General features: G+C 43.6%; 1 protein-coding gene across 1 annotated transcript in view; it reads right to left on the reverse strand.

Moving 5' to 3' along the window:
* The window catches only part of LOC134171634 (choline transporter-like protein 5), a 51439-nt gene extending 40391 nt beyond the window's left edge, over nucleotides 1-11048 (reverse strand). Inside the window, exons 1-2 of the mRNA XM_062634058.1 lie at nucleotides 11012-11048; nucleotides 10734-10907 (exon numbers count right to left, since the gene is read on the reverse strand). Coding sequence (XP_062490042.1) covers nucleotides 10734-10907; nucleotides 11012-11048 — 211 coding nt within the window. The remainder of the gene's footprint in view (nucleotides 1-10733; nucleotides 10908-11011) is intronic.
* Nucleotides 11049-20033: the final 8985 nt, after the last annotated feature.

Genomic DNA, 20033 nt, shown 5'->3' on the forward strand with positions numbered 1-20033 from the left:
GTGTCCACTGTATGATCTCTCAGCTGACAACTGGGAAGTTAAAGTCATCTATAAGGACAAGGGTGATTTCCTCCCAATCCATGTACTTACACACTTGGTGAGATAGGCGAGTAAAGCAGGAAGGGCTATGAACTAGCTCCAGCGTTTCTGTAAGCCCCTATCCTAGCTCAATTCCAGCATCACCTTAAGATTGCTCAGGGAATCTGCAGAGGTTTCCTAACACTCGTGTTTATACTTGGACATTACACCAAATGGCAGCATGTTCTGACAGTGTCAGAGGAAATGTATTAACTTCTCTTTGATATCTGCATGGATAAAAGCTCCCATCTTGACCTGCAAACACAGTTTTGTTACAAGCAGTTGCTAGTGTCAACGAATGGAAGTCATCCTCCAGGAAGAAACGAAACTGCTCCTTTACTGTGTTGCCCTTTCTTACTGTATTTTCCTTACACCTTTGTGTGAGATAGAGCATAAATACACAACAGTCATAGGTTTTCTCATGTATCTTTTCTGGCAGTGGTTACAGTACACATGACAGGGAGCTTTTAGCAGCTGAGGGGTTTATTTCCTTCTGATTGCAAAGCCACTTTTCCAGTTGTAATATACAACTTCATTGACAGCTTATGGCCCAGAATTCTAGTGGGTTTGTTTGTTTAGTTGTTTACTATGCTCAGTTACAGATTAACTTGTTTTGGGGTTGGGTTGGTTTTGTTAAGAAACTTCCATTGTTTCCCATTTTGTTTTTCAGTACCCCAAACTAACTCATTCACTACCTACAGATTTTTTGATCCCCTGAATTGAATGGGAAACCTTTCACTATGGAGGGATCAGAAGAAAAAGCAGTTTCCAGTAGGTAAGCTCATTTTACCTTTTTCTCTACAATTGCAAAATAAGCTTCAAAACAGCTGTGAAGATGGACGCTCTCCCTCAGACTGGGGGACTGGTCCCAAAGTGGTGGCTCATCTCCAGCCTGTGGCAAGATGCTGATAAGCATTTCATTCCTCTTGCCACAACTCTCAGTCATTTGTGAAGAGCCCACCAGCATGAATTAGGAATTCTACTCACCATGACCCACACAAATAGAAATAGAGTGTATGCACACCCGTGCTTTCCAAATGAAATTAGGTATTAATAGCTATAACAATTCTGTTATTGCTGTTTTGTCTGGGGGTTGTATTATATGCCTATTTTCCTAAATATGGGGGGGGCAGAGCTAGATGATCCTAAGGTCCTTTCCAACCCTAACTATTCTACGATTCTATGATTCTGTATGTATATAAGCATTTTATTATCTCACAAATCCCACCCAAACCTTTAAATTACTTATGGGGGTAAATGTTACAAGAGTTCAAGAACACTGGTCACAGGCACCCAGTACTTATTATCATTTTCCTGTTTATAGCAGTTGTCTAGATGTTAGCACAGCTCTTGCATTGTACTGAAACCAACAAAAAGGGGTATTCACAGATACAGCTCATTGCCTTTTGTCAGAGCAAAGCAACAGCATAGGAACTATTCATCATTCTGCTGGGGGAAAAAAGTCTAAAAATAAGTACTGTATTTTGCTAAACTGTTAGTCAGCTGGTTTTTAGCAACCTGATCACGTCCAAGACATTCAAACTCCTGTAGAAAAATAGAAGTGATGAAGACAACAATTAGTTTTACTGTACCATCCAGTACAACAAATCTTAAATAAGTACCAGGGCTATTATTGAGCATATTCATTTATTTCAAAGTACACTGATTATGAAGGACACTAATTCAGCTACCAGTTTTCATGGCACATCAGTCTGTACGAGTCTAGATGCTCTGCATGCAATTGGCCAGTGGGAATCTGTTAACCTGAAAAAGAAACTTACTTTTTTCTACATATCATCAGCTGTGCAGAAGAGATATTAAGCAGAATCCTGGCCCACCTGCGTGTTAGACCATCTCTTTCTGGTTACACACACTCATAAGGCAGAAGCAGGTTCCCCCCCTCACAACATCAAAAGCTACACCATATATTTTAACTGATTATCTCCTGGATTAAGAAATGGGTACAAACATGGGACTTCCTGATGGACAAGGAACCCACCAGACATCTTGTGAGAACCTCAGTCACTGGTTCTCTTTAGGGAGAGGTCCGCTTTGGGCCAAACTTCCTTGTCTAGGCAGCTGTCAGAGGCCAATCAAAGGCAGGGTTTCAGGTTGTAGTACAATGAAGGAGCTTTGATTGAGTCCAGCACTTAAGGAGGACAGTCTGTTATTGCAAGTCTCTTCAGCACAACCTAGGAGGGAAAGGACGATTTCACTTCTGTGGATAGAGGCTGGAAATGTGCAAACATTGCTGTGTGCCCTTTCCTTCCTTAGGAGGAACGGTCAAAGGCATCCCATCCCTGCCTGTAAAAATTCCCCATCATTTGTATGAGCACATGGACAGCACTGAATTTCTACATCAGTGGGAGGCTATACAGGATTATCCCACAAGCTGGAGAGATTTCCCTCCTGGCTGCTTTTATTTATGGGTGCTCATAGCAGCCCAGCCACTGTGAAGTGCGCCTGCAGAGTAACACTATTTGAAAAAACTCAAACACCTGATGTTTCACATGGATTACAGCTCAGTTATTATTGAGAATGACACATATGAAGGCATTTGTGCCTATACCTAGACAGAGGTGAATTCCAGAGACTGGAATTCCAGGATCACAAAAAGCCTGGCAACAATGAATTCTGACTGAACAACATGGGGGGGGGGGGGGGGGGGGGGGGAGAAGAAAAAATGAAAACATTAGGACCAAGCTGAAGTTGCAGAGGTCTGTAGTCTAAAATTACAGTCAGGTACTGCAGGGATGGATGGGCTGTGTAAGAAAATTTGGATGTCCAAGATATCCATCCAACTCTAGTGGCTGCCATACATTTATTCCCCATCATCCTAGCAAAAGTAAAACATGAGTTTACAATAAACCTATTTTTTCCCAGTAATTACTTATTAGGCTTGCCACTGCTTTCCCATCACCTTCATGGAGTTTATGCCTTCTGTATTACACCACCTGATGGAGATCCCATTAGTTCATTTAAGTCAGCACAGTCCAATGAGTATTATAAACCCATCTTGCCTACTACTTTCTTTATCCAAGAGGAAACAAGGAACGAATTTTTAAACAACAACTGACCCTGGGCCAAATGCTGTCCACTGTGTTCCGTGGACACTTGACCAGAGGCTGCTACAAACACTGCAAAAGGTAACAGGGATAGAGGCATCCCAAACACTGCTTTTTATTGGGTCTTCTGGCTCTCAAACTTGCTGAGACTCAGCCACCTCCCAGATAAGTGACCACAGAAAATAAAGCTAGAAGGAACTGTGAAAGGTTATTCTGTTTGTCTTCTTCCAGAATTCTCTTGGGTACTTCTGCACTGCTTTCTCAAATGAAATAGCTTCTTCAAATTTCCAAAGGAATCAGTACAAGTTCAGCAGGAAGAGACTACATGCAAAAACATAAATGCCCAGGCTTGCATATATGTTGTACAATGCACAACCATTATGTTTTGCTTAGCCTTCACTGTAACAAAACAAGGTGGTTAACAAATTTGGGGATGTGTTTATCTTCATTGTATTAAACAAAGCAGAGTCGTATTTCAAACATAACCTCACAGGAAAGCTCTTATGTTTACGTGCTTTAAGAGTTCTAAATCAGCTTACTTTATGTTATCCTGCTAGGGGTTTCTGTACTATGGCATTAGGCTAAGAGTAATTAGCTAGACACTGTTTCCTTGACCCAACACCCAGATGGGTGATAAAAATGATGTACTCACACTAGCAGATTTGTTAAATCTGACTGCCTCCGAGGCAGGTACTAGTAACAGACAAGACAAATAGTAAGCACAGCTAAGCAACTGCGAACGTTACGCGCTTCTGCACTTCAGGAGTGAATGCACAGCAAACCACTTTTTTCACATCCAAGTGAAAATCAGTTACTGAATTTACTGAATCACCTCCAGGTCTGCTGTTGTTTAACTACAACAGCAATGCCCCTTCTGACCAGATGATTATAACTAATTTGTTTCATTTTTGCTTATCACTCTGTGGTGTGACCATGGTTTTACAGGTAACAGAAACATGTAATTAGTCTGTGCAGAACGAGATAGTTATGTCTCTTACATAAGGATGCAGTGTAGAAAAATACAGGACCTTGAGAAGCGTAGACATAAGATAAAGCATACAGGCATCGAATGACAAAAGATGGGGCACAGGCATAGCTCTGGAGTCCCTATGACTACAAACAGCTCACAATGAACAGTTCAGAAATACAGTGCTGGAGCTGGAAAATACCGCTTTTCAAGGTTAACAAAAGAGAACAAAGAGCAAGTATTTAACCTAAGTAAAACATCAGATATATAGTAAGTTTGGACGTAATTTGAAGCTGTAGGCCAGTGAAGAGCAAGGTATACAAGTGTGTTAGCAAACATAAAAAGGTCCTGATGTGGATCCTAGAGCAAGGAAGAAAACATCAATACCAACATCATATTCCTCCTGGCAAGGGCCTCCAGATGCTGACAACTCACAGTAACACCCAGCCAGCACCAGACTGAAGCCATCAACCTTAGGACATGGAGCAGTGATGGAAGGATGGAAGGATGAACCTTCCAGCACTGCTCCAGCCCTAAGGCTAGTGGCTTCAGGCTGGTGCTGGGCGGGTGTTACTGCAACACGTGAAAGAACAAACCTTCTGTCACTAGACAAGAGAGAAAGGGGATAGAAACTAAGAATCACCAATGTAACAATTCTATCTCCATTTAACTGGAACTGGTTTTGAGAATTTTTCTGTAGAGACGTACTCTTTCTTCTTCTGTAATAACTAGATTTGAACTAATAAAGATCACTGGGTTAGACTGTTAAAATCTTAATTATTCTAATAATAAAATTCTTGGTTGTATATATAAGGTGTATTTCCCATTTGCCCACAAACAAGATTTTCAGCTCAGCATAGATGCTAAATTCTCCTATTACAGCCCAACTGCAATATAAGACACCAACTTTTCCCGATTTCTTGTCCCTTCACTCCACTCTAAAGAGCCAAATAATTATAAAAACTGTCTCAGCTTCACTGGTGTACATTGACAAACTCTGACAAATTTGCTAGACCAGAGTTGAGGTGACATTCTACCCAAGCTATTGTAAGCATGAAAATACTTATGTTGATACTCTATCTTACTATTCCAATAACATTATGAAAAACAGTATGCCAAAGAGAAGCTACACAGGAAAAATGAACCACCACCACAAATGCATCTACCAATTTAGAGGGACGTCTTTAAGAATTTCTTCTAAATGCCAAAGGTCTGCAGAGGTTGGTGAAAAAAAAAACCATATTTTTAAATTTGTACTGATGCTGGTAAGAAATAACTCCATGCGTCTGTAAGTACCCATCTTCCTTCTGAAGCACAGGAGTGCACCCTTCCAGTCAAAGCCTGTGAGAAATCCTAGATGGTGGACAGCAGGCAGAAGCCCAATCACAGCAAAGGAGCCAAGCAAGTCCTGGAATATGCTTCAAAGCTCTGCCTTCCAAGCAAGTTCTGATTAACTATGCCTGAAATTTGCTACTATAGCAGAGATACGTTTTGTGGCATAAAGACCACATGCAAAAATGTGGAGGACCTTGTTGCTTTCATCTCTCACGATACTGTTTTAAAAGCAGCAAAACAGCGCCAACGACATAGGTACTAAAAAACAAACAAAACTCCAACCCCAGCAACCTAAGGCACTCTCTAAAGCCCAAGACTTCTTGTTTTGCCATGAAAGGGTGGGAGCACAGCTCAACTATGACTTGGGGGAATGGGAGTGGGGAAGGGATTGGAAGTCCCTGGCACAAAAAACTTTGATTGCTTGGGGACCCAAGGCAGGAAGCTGGCTTGGACTTGAGGGAAGAAACTACTAAAAAGCTGGAGCATTTTTTTCATTTCCCAGGACTACCAGACATCTTAGCTGCTTGTGCAGCTGCAGCCGGACAAGTTCAAGGTACTGCCTGTTTATCTGCCTCCTCTCCTGTCTTCGAGATTTCCACTGGGCTTCCACAGATATGTAAACAAGTGTGCACATGAGAGAAAACCAGGCAGAACTACATTTCATTTTGGCTTTATTTTACAGGTAAGACTGTACCTGATTCTGAAAGTGAGAGAAGCTTGGAAAGAGATGGAACACCTGAGGATATGTAACTGCCAGCACACCAGAACATAAACATGCCAAAGAGGTATGAGAAAAGTGCCAAGTCTCACTTTCACACAACCATTAGTGTCTCTGCATTTGATATAAAGAGGTTTCTTTAATTTCTTTTTATCAAGTTGAGTTGTGAAAACAACTGCTTTGTGGTAAATGCACAAAATGCCAATTAATCCCAAAAGGATCAACTGTTTTTAGGGTTTGACAACCATACTGAGAAGGCAAAATGATGTGGAGACAGACTCCAGAGCGCCAAGGAACAGCAAGAGCAGGACTAAGGGAAGGCAAGTCTGGACCCCAGGATGCCTAAAACACAGGTTTTGCAATGTCCTCACACCTGTTGCACCAGAGACAGGCACACAAAGCAGCAACAGCAACATGTCCTACTGACAGCTCAGTGCTCATCAGGCAGGAAAGGACGGCAGGCCAGGTCCACCCAGGGATTCCACGTAGCACCTCGGAAACGGGACAAGGGACAGACACCTCTAGGCACACACACACACGGGACTGAAAGGCACCAGCCTGAGCTGAAGTGGAACCCTTGGTCAGAGGATAGGGGTGGAAACCCAAAGGGATACTGGTCAGGGCAATGACGACTTATTTGTGCTCTTGGCACCCTGATGCAGAGAAATTTCAATGTATTCCTAAGCAGAAGGATTCACCAACTCTGACAAAACTACCAAGTTATGGTACATGTATGTAAAGCCTTGTTTTGGTAACACAGGGAGTTCTACTAAAAGGAGGGTGGTTGAGCTTTATCGTCACCTGATTGACAATTCCATTACACAATCACACTTTCCTTTGTATCCCAAAGAAAATTTGTATCACATAGAAACTGATCCAATCCATCTGACAGAGGACTCTGTGAAGGTTAGACTTCATTTCAGTACTAAATTGTATGGTAGCAGAGAGAATTTCCCCTCAATTATGCATTAACATCCTGCTTGTTAAAAAGACGTAACAACGTATGTAGACACAAAGAAGCCTAGCTTACTGTACTATTTCTTTTTGGGTAATGGTCATTGACAGTCATACCACTCAGCAATAAATAATCACTATGCATAACAGTTAATCTTCTTAAGTAAAGATGTTCTTATTGCATCATCCTTGCTCATGGCTGAGCAATACCTCACTCCCAAGAACGGTTCAGCTTAAGTGGGTAAGCTAAAAGCAGTACAATACTCATACCTCTAAAGGATGACAAATCAAAGCCTGGATGCTTTCACATACTCTAAAATCTTAATTGGACTAAAAACTGTAGTAATTAATTTGGCTCAAGACATACAAAGACCTACCAGACCACTACATATGCAATTTGTATTGATCAAATCCTACTGGGTTTATTGGCTATTCACTTACTGACCTGTTTCTGGTATGCAGTCCTGTTCATATTTTAAGAAGATACACTGAATCCAACTCAGCTACTTGTATTAATAAAGTAAGCACTTACTGTTGTACCAAAGCAGATGTGTGTAAATTTAACTGAGCTGTTGTTTGCATCTCATCAATCAGCTGTTGAAGACCTCTTGCAAAAACTTGGAATATGCCTAGCTTTATAAATCCAAGTCATCTCTTATAAATGTACCCCAGTATGAAATTTGAACCTCATGAATTACCTAATACGATACACATGGATTTACCAGCAGGAGCCAAGGAGGCTTTACCTGCAGCAGTGTCACAGCCAATAGCCTCCACGTCATACAGCACGGCTATGGCTGAACAGCCCATTCTCTTTAGATGGAGGATGACCTTCCTGCATGGTACATACGTGTAACTGGATGAAATTAAGACTGGGAAATGCAGGCCAAGTTAAAAGAAATAACATGTCTTGATGGGAAGTTTCGCAGTTCATCAAAAGCTCTTCCAAGGAAAACAGAAGAACCTCCCCATCTTGAGAAAATAAACAAAGAGAATTCATTTTAGTAAAATAAATAAATGACATGATCACTTCACAGAAGTGATTAAGAATCCCAGTTATAGATTCAAGTTTTGGTTGCAACCACTACTGGCAGAAGAAACAACAGGAAAGTAGTTCTTCCTACAGGGGATCCAAATATGCAGCTATTAAAAAAAAAAAAAAGTAAGCTAGCTAAATTTGAGTTGAAAGTAATAAAATTTGGCAATTGTATATATGCAATACTGTTTCTTAAAATAGTGATAAAAGCTTTCTTTAAAGACAACATCGTCACCCACTGGGACTTCGGTGATTTGTAATATAACAACTGGACTGTGGTTCACTGCTATAGAAAATTGCTTATGGTACAATCACTGCTAAGAGCCTGATTCTGCAATGAAGTCAAAAAGAAATTTACCATTTATTTCAACAGTCACATGACAGCCCTCAGTATTGCAGCTACATGAATGAAAACACTACTTTGGTTAAAAAAAAAACCTCTCACATAATCAGCTATAATGAGAAAAAGAAATAATTCCTTCGCCTCCTTAGCTTCAGTGGCAACCTTCCGACTGGGAAAGAGCTTTGGTTTTTCTCATTTGGAAATCCCCTGCCAAAGAGAGAGGCCTCAATAAAGTACATGTCATTGCTCTTGACAAAACCTTTCTATTTTACAAATGTCAAGGAAAAACCTGATGCAAGCCCTGGATGCAGCCTACAGCCATCCTGACGAAGACCAAACTTCAGGAAACACCCAAAAGCTTGTTTTCAAAGATGAATTTATGATCCTTCTCACACATGCATGTGGACAGAGGAACTAAAACTGAGAGGGTTTACCTCCAAATTCTATGGGCTTACCAAAACCTTTCTCAGAGCCAGATCACTTGAGCAGTCAGTCACCCAGTCTACCATGCCAGGCTGCCAGCACAGTCCAACTTATAAGGAGCAGTCGTCCAACGGGATACTTGGTACTCACATCAAAATATGAGTTAGTTACAAACCTGTCCACAGAGCCTTTTGTCAGCCGTGGGCTTGACTCATCTCTTCTGAAAAGTCAGAATGATGCGACAAGTTAAAAGACCAAAACTTTGGGGAAGAATTTGCCTTTGTAATTTATAAATGTTGAACCTCTGAGGAATCCTTCAGATTCCAAGAAGAAAAGTTTAGTACACCTCAGAAAAATACACCTGTGCACTAATAAATAACCAGTTACAAAGTCAAGAGAATAACAGCAAGTGAGTAAGGAAAGGAAAACCTTATTATGTTTGCTGAATTTGGAAATGCTGCACTTCCCTTCTGTAAGTCTTTACCATTATGTGATCCAATTGGGAAAAAAAAAAAGCTGAATTCAAGCTTTGCTTTCTTGTACAAGACCAGGGCAAGTGCTTGAGATGTAGTAACACAACACATGCTACCACAAACAAAATCCACACGTGCTAATGAGATACCGGGAAGTAAAGACAGTGATGCTACAAAACAGCCAGAACAGCAGGAATCCTAGTCAGCTACATTCCAGACACATCACCCTTCTCCCTTAAGTTGAATAGAGGATCACCCTTTCTTACCTGAGTAACATGCTTTGAAAAGTGAAGTCCAAAAATAATTGTATTATGATGTTACAACACTGAGTACTTCCTGTCACGACTTTCTTACCAGAGCATCCGTACTTACAAATGGCAAATCTGGAAGCATGCACAGTACTGAGTGAACTCTATTTAAAATGTATTTTCCCTTCCTGAATCCTGCATTCCTGCTCTTCTTTCAAGAGGATGCTTCCATGCCTCCTCTACCATCAGACCATGAGTTTCTGTGGTCCAAGGCCTACCGCCTCTGCAGTAAGCTGCAAACCCATTTGAATTCCACAGGGGTAGGCACAGGTTCTCTCTGAAGTTAAACCACCACAGACGCACCTGTTTAGATTTCACCTTTGAAACACCCCACTTTCTTTATGGCTTGTCCCCTTTTCCTTTTGTGAGGAAGCCAAGCTGTGAATTTCCCTTCAGCCAGAGCAAGGCTCAAACCACAGAGATGAATTACAAAACAGAGTTTACCACGAGCTGTAAACACAGCACAGTGCGTGCCCGTGGCACCAAAAGGCAGAGGCTGCTCTGCCGGGCAGTCTCGCCCGTGTGTCACCGGGCTGGTTATCAAGGTCCCCGGGGCGCTCAGAGGAGCTGCCTCGTTCCCTCCTTCCCTGCCCCCCCTGTTCCCGGGGGGCTGCTCACTCCGCAGGCTTGTTTTGCCACAGAAATCTCGCGCACGCTGGAAGAGGAAATCGGTTCTGTTCCGACACCTTCACACAGGGCAGGGAGCTCCGCAAGCCCCGTGCTCGCTGCCGCAACCGCACCGGCTTCCACGGAGCGCCCGCCGAGGTGAAGCCCTGCCCCGGTGACCTTCCCCGGACCCAGCTGCGAGCAGCCGTGCACCCCGCGAGCACCGCGGCTCGGCCCCCGCCCCGCACAACGGCCGCCGCGGCCTGGCCTGGCGCCGCCGAGCCCCGCACGACTAACGGGCGGCACGGCCCTGCCGCCGCCGCGCACCTGCCGCCCGGCGGCCTCCCCTCCTGCCCGCCCTCCCTCCCGGCTCCGGGCCCCGCAGCCCTCTTCGCCCCACAGCTCGGACAAAGCGGCCGCAACGCACCTGCTCCCGAGGCCGGGGGGCTGGCGGAGATCTTCGCCATGCGCGCCCCCATCCCTTTGCCGCTGGCTCCCCTCCGCTCCCGGCCGCCCCGGGCTGTACGAGCTCCCGCCTGCGAGGGGTCCCTGCGCCCACCACCCGCTGAGGGACACAAACTCCGCCGCCGCCGCGCGCTGGCTGCATCCGCAGCGCAACCAGGCCGGAGCGAGGCACTGGGGCCCGCGGCCCCCGCCCGCCAGCACCGTCACCCGCCCCGCCTTGCCCCCGCGCCGGGCGCTCACCGTAGAGAGGCGCGGAGGCTTCTCCCTTCCTGGCCATCGTCTCCCGGTGCCCCCGCGCCGGCACGGCCTGGGGCCCGGGGCCGCCGCCCGCCGCTCAGCGCGCCCTTTGTTGCCGTGAAGGCATGAGAGGCGGCAGCAGCCGGGCAGACCCCGCTCCGCTCGGCTCGCCTCAGAACACCGCCCGCGCTAAACCGCCCGTCCCGACGGCTCCGCAGCTGACGCCTGCGCCGAGTCCGCGGGGGCGGTGCCCGAGCCGTGGGGTGTGGGAGGGAGCAGCGGCATCGCGCCGGGGGCGGGGAGGGGGACGGGAGGCGGACGGGACGGGCCCGGCCCGTGCGGACACAACGCGGGCAGCTGCCGGCGGCGAGCGCCGTACCGTACCTGGCGGGCTCCGCGACGGGGAAGTCTCCATCCCGGTCACTGCCCCCCGGAACGTGACCGCCAGCAGCTGGAGCGACCCCGGCACCGTGACCCCGTCAAGGGGGACGCTCTCCCCGTCCCCACCCGCGCCCCGAGGCTCAGTGGCGGGTCGGGAGCAGGCAGCCGGTCCTGAAGCCCTTCGCCGGCCGCCCTAGCCCCGCCGCCGCGGGGGGAACCTTGGAAAGCGCCTCCCGCCGCTCCCGGCGGAGCTGTCCGGGCCTCCCGTGCTGAGCCGAGCCGAGCCGAGCCGAGCCCCGCCGCGGAGAAGGACCCGGGGACTGATCGGCGGGCCAAGCATCTCCCGTCCCCTCCCCCCCCCCCCCCTTCACCAGGAGGAACCGCAACACTTTGGTCCGGGCTTGATAGGAGCATTCCCATGATCCCGTCAAAGTACAGCTTCGGTGCTGACAAATACAGATGCTGGCTATAAACTTCAGTTGTCAGCCTCTTCCCTGTGAGGCAATGGCCACTTAGAGCGCAGTTTGATTGCTGACAGTGACGGCCCAAATCATTGCTGCAGCAAAAGGACACTACATTGAGATGTCACACTATGATTTAGTCTGTTGCTGGGGAAACATCAGAAAGTCCAACACAAGATGCAAAATCTTGTCTTGAAAAAAAATTGAACTAACCCCTTGTAATATTTGACAGAAGATGTAGGCCATCATTTACATGTTTACACAGGAGCAATTTGAGAGAAAAGTACTCCAAGTCTTGCAAATAAAGGTAACTTTTCAAAAGCTGGCTTACGAACCTCAAAAGCACACAAGTATTTTATTTATGGCTAAATTAATATGCATAGATCATGAAAGATGCTAATATGCTGGTACTGAAACATGAACCAATCACACATATATCAGAGGCAGTGAGGGTGTGTGCCTCATCCAGTCAGTGCAGCACCAGGTCTTACAGAGCCAGCTGCCTTTGCTAGGTTTAAGGAAACCAAACCAGGCACATGTCACACCTTATCCATCCCTACAGAGGTCTCAGTTCAGTTCAGGCCAGTTGCTCTCGTACTTACTTCAGTTCACATATGCAGCTTTGTCTGCTAGTACTGGAAGTACTTGGGTGCAGTTATTTCCCTTCTGAATTCAATTGGGAGGATTTATTTGTCTTTATAACTTTTAAAATGAGTAGTTGCTTCTTCCAGCTACCCTGTTTCATCAGAATACTACCCAGGCAGAGGTTAATGCATTCTGTGCATCCATGGTGGTTCACAAAGGTAAACTGGAGCTCTTTCCTAAACCTAGTCCACCTACCCTCTTAAGCCACTTCCCTGGTCTAGCTACCCAAGATACCTGTCACTGTTCTGGGAAAAAGATCCAAAGAGCAAACACCTCCTGTATCAAAGGGATGACATACTTTGCTATCTAGAGAAATCCTTATTTCATCTCAGTGTTGATGACAATTCAGACAATCTCACCTACAGAAAGAAGAGCTTCTTGTGTTAGAGATTGAGTCAAACAGGAGAAAAGCTGTGTAGGACAGCTCTGTAAGCACCAGGGTCGTGGGTTGTCTTCTAGCTCATTCTGATGAGGCACTGCAACCTGTAAAGCAGGGCAGGATGGGATTTGCTGGTCAGAGCTGAAGTTGAATTATCAGGAAGCATCAGTACTACCCTACAGCTCAGTACTACTCCGTTCCCTTGGTGCAGAGCAGTATCTGCATATAGCCTACTTTCAAGAACGGATATTGGAATCTCAACAAACTGAACCATAAAAGCCATAGGTAATGGAGTTTATATAGCTAGTCCTACCAATACATATATAAACAATATATATATGTCTATATCATAAGTAGTATATATAACATACTGTTGCCTCTATTGTGTGTGCATATATTTTTGTGTATATACAACATTATACAGACTATGTAATACAGTATTTATATATTGTAGGCAACATATGGTATATTTAACATATATGCTATATAGAATATATGCGTATGTTATATGCATTATATATAACAGAACATATATGTTCTACATGTACGTTCTGCATAGATATATATATGGGCTATGGCTAACAACCAGAAATGAGATTTTACTTACTCAGCGTTTCTAATTTCTAGGGAGAGAAAACCCTCACATGCATTCAAGGAATTTTTTTTTCTTTTCACTAGGGTTTATAGGCCAATATAAAATCAGGATTCTTAGATTTTTTCAAAATAATAAAATCATACATAATATTAAGAAGTTAGTTTGGAATCCTCCAGGATAAGAAGTATCTTTTGACTTGGTTCTAACCATCAGAACCAAGGAATAACTGAAAAATACACTAAAAAAGAAAGAAAGTACTTGCAAATAAGAATTCAATAGGTTAGAATAGTGCTAAAAATACATGAGTTAGAGTTTTTCTGGTAGATAGAAGGCTATGTAAAGACACTGCTTTGAGACATAGCAGATCATCTTTGCATATTCATATTTTTCTGAAGGGCCTGAGAAATGGTGAAAGGAAGCCAGCACGTCCAGGCAGAATGAAAAGGGCAGTTGGAGGAATCATTTGGTAAGTTAAAGCTGTGCTCAAATGAGCAAATGACAAAGGATCACACAAGTTGGCAGGTTAAATGTGAAAGCACACTAAAGCAGGCCAAAAAAAGAGTTTGAGCGTTAATTTGCAAGAAGTGCGGACACTAAAAATAATCCTCTTTTTAAAAGCCAAGAGCAGGAAGAGCACATGCAGGGCAGATCTGGTATTCCCCTCAAGCCTCCTATGCACATACAGACTTGAGGGTGATAGACATTTCTGAAAGTTTTGAACATATTTCTGATGAAAATCCAGAAAAGTGGAGACCGATAAACCTCCCCTCTGCATGCTGCAGAGGAAGCTACAATCATGTAGACAGGTTTGGAACATATGATATATTGGGAAGTACATTTTTTGTAAAGACAAGTCAGGGCTCACAGAACTACTGGAGGCATCCCAGTGAGTCAGCAGGTGTGAGGATGCAGAATACAGCAGGTCTTCAGGTTATCTGGATTTCTGAAAACATTTTTTGAAAACAAGGTGCCTCATCAAAAAGTCTTAAATAAATTGAGCCACCATAAAGAGAAAAGAAGTCTGTTTATGGCTAAAAAACGTTAAGGGGTGTTAGGAGTGGCTGTCACCACTTGCAGCTCCAGCCCAGGACCCCTGCCCAGCTGCTGGAGCCCAGGCCTGTGCCTGGAGACCCAGTGTACCTGTCCAGGAAGAGGTAGCACCTTCTCATGTGCAGGATCATCCAGCAGCAAAGCTGAGCACACGTCCTAGTGACCCACATAGGACACTGACTTGGCCAGTCACAGGCACTTCCACAGGTAAAACATTGCCTTCAGTGGTATCTATACACAGGACCCACACCACACACAAGCACTGGAAGCTACTCTTGAGCTGGCAGAGACAGGTCACTGGTGCAGGTACACACACGAGGCTCTCTGGATACACAAGAACATGTGCACATCCATGGTCCCTTTTATACCCCATTCTGCCTATTCCTCCTTTGCTCCTCCAGATGCCCTTCCCCTACACATTCCTTCATTAGTTTTCATAGCTCCAGGGATCCCTTTCCAACATTCTGGACCCTCAGGTTTTCATCCTCATCAGTTGCAAAGTCTCAGTTTGCCTATAGTTTATTGAGAGCCAGTTTGTTGCTTGTCTTTGTCAGTGTTGTGTTTGCCTGTCAAGTTTGTGTCTCCATGTTCTGTTTATGGCTTCCCACTTTTTCTTGCTATGCCATTTGACAAGAGACTTGGTCAGACAGTCCTACTGAAATAAATGTCCCCATACCCATTAGGGCGACTGAGCGGGTTTATGTCTCATCACTGCCTACCTTACCATTTGTCAGTCATGTCTGTGTCTTCTCTATGTTCTTGTTTATGGCTTCCTCCTTTTCTTCTTCCCCCATTTTGCATTGAGGTTCTTGACCAGATACCCCCAAAGGGTCAGACACTTCCACACCCCACAAACTTAACATCACTTAAAACTGATTCTAAAGTTCTATATGTTCCATTTTGTGATTTTGTGCCCCCTTTGTCTCACTTTACAGAAATCTTTCAAAAACCTTTTAAGACTAAACAATACTGTGTTACAGTGATGGGGTCCCCCAGGGAATCTCAAAGACTAATGTGCCAGGACCATTGCTGTTCCAGGCACTCATCAGTGATCTGATAAGTGAGAGGAACACTGCAGTGGGAAATTTTGCTGCCAATGGTTATGGGACTGAAATAATTTCAGATAAGGTCAGGGCAGATAAATGTAAAATGATACAGACAAGGGGTGCAGAGAAACACTCGTACACAAATATGAGCTTTGAGTTGACAATTACAACCCAGGAATTGTATTTTGTTATCATAGATAATATATGAAAATTTTCATTTCAGTATTCAGAGGTAGTAAAAAAACCAAAAAAGAACCAGACAAAAAGAAAGTAACAGAAAAGGAGAACAGAACTAATACTCTCATTTTTATGTAAGAACATGAGCCACTTTATGATTCTGATTATTTTGCCACAAAACAATGACATTGTAGAAAGTACTCAAAGAAGATTATTCAGCTTGGAAAAAAAATAGCTACAGGGACATCAAAACATTTTTCCCTTAAATCACTGACACAAAGAGGATGGTTAGGGACTGACGGTCCAGTGCCTCTTCCAATTCAAGCAGTAGGAACACAAATGAAGGTAGTAGATGGCAGAAAGAAAACAAGCAAACCAAAGTGTTTCTTCATAATGTAAGAAACTAAGCTGTGGTTCCCAACACATTCAAAAGCAGCTGGTCAAGTTAATGGAAGAGACATCTATGAAGCATTATGAAATACAATAGCATCACCTCCAGCTCAGGAAGCTCCTAAACTGGAAAATTTTTAGAGGGTAGAGGTAGAAAAGGGAAGGGAAGGGAAGGGAAGCGGAGGAGAGGAGAGGGGAAAGAGGAAGGGAAAGGGGAAAGCAGAAAGGAGAATGGGGAAAGGAAAAAAGGGGAAAAGGAAAGGGAAACAGAAAGGGGAAAGGAAAGGGGACAGGAAAAAAGGAAAGGGGAAAAGGAAAGGGAAGCAGAAAGGGAAAGGGAAGCAGAAAGGGAAAAAGGAAAGGAAATCACTACATTATTGGTAAATGCTATGATCTTGATGCCTTCCCTAAGCATTCTTCATTGCAGTTCTGGTGTCCCCAACACAAGAGGGACATGGAGCTGTTAGAGCAAGTCCAGACGAGGCCACGAGGATGATCAGGGGCTGAAGCACCTCCCTTATGAAGACAGGCTGAGAAAGTTGAGGCTGTTCAGCCTGGAGAACAGAAGTTGTGTGGAGACCTCAGAGCAGCTACGAGTGTTTGAAGGGGGCTACAAGGATACTGGAGAGGGACTCTTAATCAGGGACTGTAGTGATAGGACAAGGGGCAATGGGTTCAAACTTAAACCTATCTTAATCAAGTTAGATACAAGGAAGAAGTTATTCACTGTGAGGGTGGTGAGGCAATGGAACAGGGCGCCCAGAGAAGCTGTGCCTGCCCCATCCCTGGCAGTGTTCAAGGCCAGGTTGGACAGGGGTTGGAGCAACCTGCTCTAACGGAAGGTGTCCATGCCCATGGCAGGGGACCAAAACTGAGTGAGCTTTAAGGTCCCTTCCAACCAAAGTGGCTGGGATTCTGTGATTATTGAATTCTGTCTTCAGTATGTGGGCACAAGTTCTGTCAGCTGTTATGGAAATTGAACTCGTCATTTAAGGCAGAACTTACTTTGTGTTTTGTCATTTGCTGCACTTGCTAAAATAATTATACAGGTTTTACTATAAAATTAACGTCTATATTGTATCTTACATCGATACCCATTTACATGGTTAAGTTCTTGTATGCCATTAAATGTTAGCATTGGTATGGCCTTGCATAGTCACAACTGACATTTTGTAATATAAACGTTTATTGTAATCCCGCCTACAAAGGTCTTTCTGCGGCGCCCCCTCCTGTCACTGTGCCATTAAAGCTCTGCTTATGTGGAACTCGCCGTTAACATCGGGGGGGGTTGCCAGAGCTATACACACTGCTTTGGCAAAACACCTTTTTAATGACTTTACTGCTCTGGTACCTAACCTACAAGCATAAATACGTTTAGGAGATTGCAACTGGGTATTTATTAATACATGATTCAACAAGAAGAAATGTACCAAACCACATAGCCTCAAGATATTTTTAGCTGCTGAAGTGCCTGCTGCAGCACATTTCAATATGATAACTGAAATTGATTAAGCGCTAAAATGGCCTAGATTCTTCTTTTTTTTTTTTTCACATGGACAGGCCTTACCTCACTTTACTATTTCAATGATGAACTTGTCTCTATTTCACACAACTAAAAGCCATCGCTGTCTGGGTAAAGCAGTTAGTCCTGAAAAATTTTAAAGGAAATTTCAATATACTTGGAAAAAGATAGGACAGGTGATCTTTAAGGCATGGTTCAAAAGCCACTTTCTGGGCTTTCCACTGACCTTTTGCATCTTCAGAGGTCAAAATCATTACAAGATGCAACTGAATGGTTTTTATTTGTTCTCAAGCCCTGTACACCTGTGCTTTCTTTTTCTTTATAGTTCATGTTAGATAGTCACAGAAATGTAACTCAGTGTGGTTTTATTATACTAAGAATAAAATACTTGATATGTTTATATATAATAGTCAAAATAAAAGCCTCCAAAACTTTGAGCAGATATGGCTTTGTAATTAAAAAGACTGAAAATTTGAAATTAAGTTTGTGATATGCAGGAATCAAACAAGCTAAAAATATACTTGAAGATGTTTTAATACAAACATCATATTATCTTCCTTTTTAGGTAATTCAAAGCTTCCCATATAGGCATCTTCCTTTTTTTTTTTCCCTCCCTTTTCCCAGATACATTTATTGCTTTAAAAACCTTAAAAAAGCTAAAACAATTTAAAAAAATTATCCCCCTCAAAAAAACCACCCCCCCCCAAAAAAAAAACAAGCCCAACAAGACAAACGGTGCATTATACAATTTCTACTGTAGTAAAAGTGATCAGAGGAGTAAGAAATGTGACAGAGTACTAAAGTTTTGAGAAGATAAAAATACAGATGCTGTATTTCTTGCTTCTCTGAGAAAGGCTAAAAACGCTGGATGCACCTAACCGGAACTTCCATCTATTGTCACTCCTTATGTAACTAACTCTGAGCCTCAAAGTTGAAGTGGTTCAGGCTTTGACAGAGAACCTTGCCATCTTTCATACCCCTCTCTTCCCAAAAACTTAGCAGACATGGACCACTGGGTGGAGGTCACCAGTGCTTTTAATTTTCTGTCCAGACTAGCTGGATAAAAGCTCTGTTGGCAAGATATTGTCAAAAACAATCTCGTTCATCTACCTAAGATGTGAAGAGAGGTAGTGCAAAAATGACTGAAGGGAGTGAAGAAACGTGAGCAAGGGTATGGCTTCATTAGCTGCATTAACCAGCGACCTTAATCAAGACTTGGTTCTAGTACCTTATCACAGTTGCTCCTGTCAGTTAGCAGAAATGCCCTTGAATACCGATCTTGGCTCCATGCACTCTTTCCCTTCTTCTTTCTTTAACCTCTACAACACTGCAGGAGATAACAGATAGTTAGGAGCTTTTTAATAGAGAGGCTTGCATCCAGAAATTACTTAGACACCTGTCTTCAGAGGCAAGCAGCAAACTTGCAAAGGTGCTTCTAGTGCAAGGCAAGCCTGGAGAACAGCAAATGTTCCAGTTTGTTCCTGGCTCAGTTTCCTCAGCTGGACAGTTTCAGACAACTATCTTCCCAGGCTCTATCTACACAAACAGTTCAGTTCAGGTAAGGAGTGTAGTTCTGAGGGGAATCTCCCAATTGTCCCCACTTACTGAACATTATTTCATTCACAGAGAGATTTCAAAGCATATTAACTGAATTTTGGATGAAACTATCTGGAAGACCTGATCTAGGAGTGCACCTAATGTGCCCCAACGACACACTAGTAGGTACTTTGTGTAGCTCAAAGCAAAAATCCTACAAAACACTTATCATGTCTTGAATACAAGCATTTCACACTATAAATCCAACAGTATTGGTCTGCATTACTTCCTAATGTCCATATTCCCTCAGTGGACTGATTTACTCAATCTCTCAGCTTTACAGATGTCCTGAACCCCATTCCAAGCTGTCTCTTCACCACAGTGCAAAAAAAGAGCTTATTTACTTACTGAAGGGTTATGGATCCTAATCTCAAAGGTATCTAGAAATAAGGTCTCAAGTCTGAGCACGACAGTATTTAAATCTCTTCCTGCAGCTAGCAAATACACTCAGTGTCTAATATCCCTACAGGTATCCAAGCACTTGACTCAGTCATACTACCTGTGACACCAGCTTTTCATACAGATTCTGAATCCATCAACCAATCTTTAGAATTGTGTGTGTGTAATCCTCATTAGAATTCACATAGTAAAATCCATGCTGCATATCTAAAATTAAACTTTTACAACATTAAAATGAGATTAATATTTTTCCCTATACCTCGTCACAAGGGCTGTTGTGATGATAAATCAGATGAGTTACAGATACTAGGTATACACAAACCAAACAATTTATCAACAGAAAATGGACTGCTCAGTAATTAAACTCCAACACCATAATCAGAA

This window comes from Pezoporus occidentalis, unplaced genomic scaffold, assembly GCF_034315485.1.
Source record: "Pezoporus occidentalis ecotype Australia unplaced genomic scaffold, CSIRO_AGI_Poc_V1 ctg410, whole genome shotgun sequence".
In the NCBI taxonomy this organism is placed as follows: Eukaryota; Metazoa; Chordata; class Aves; order Psittaciformes; family Psittacidae; genus Pezoporus; species Pezoporus occidentalis.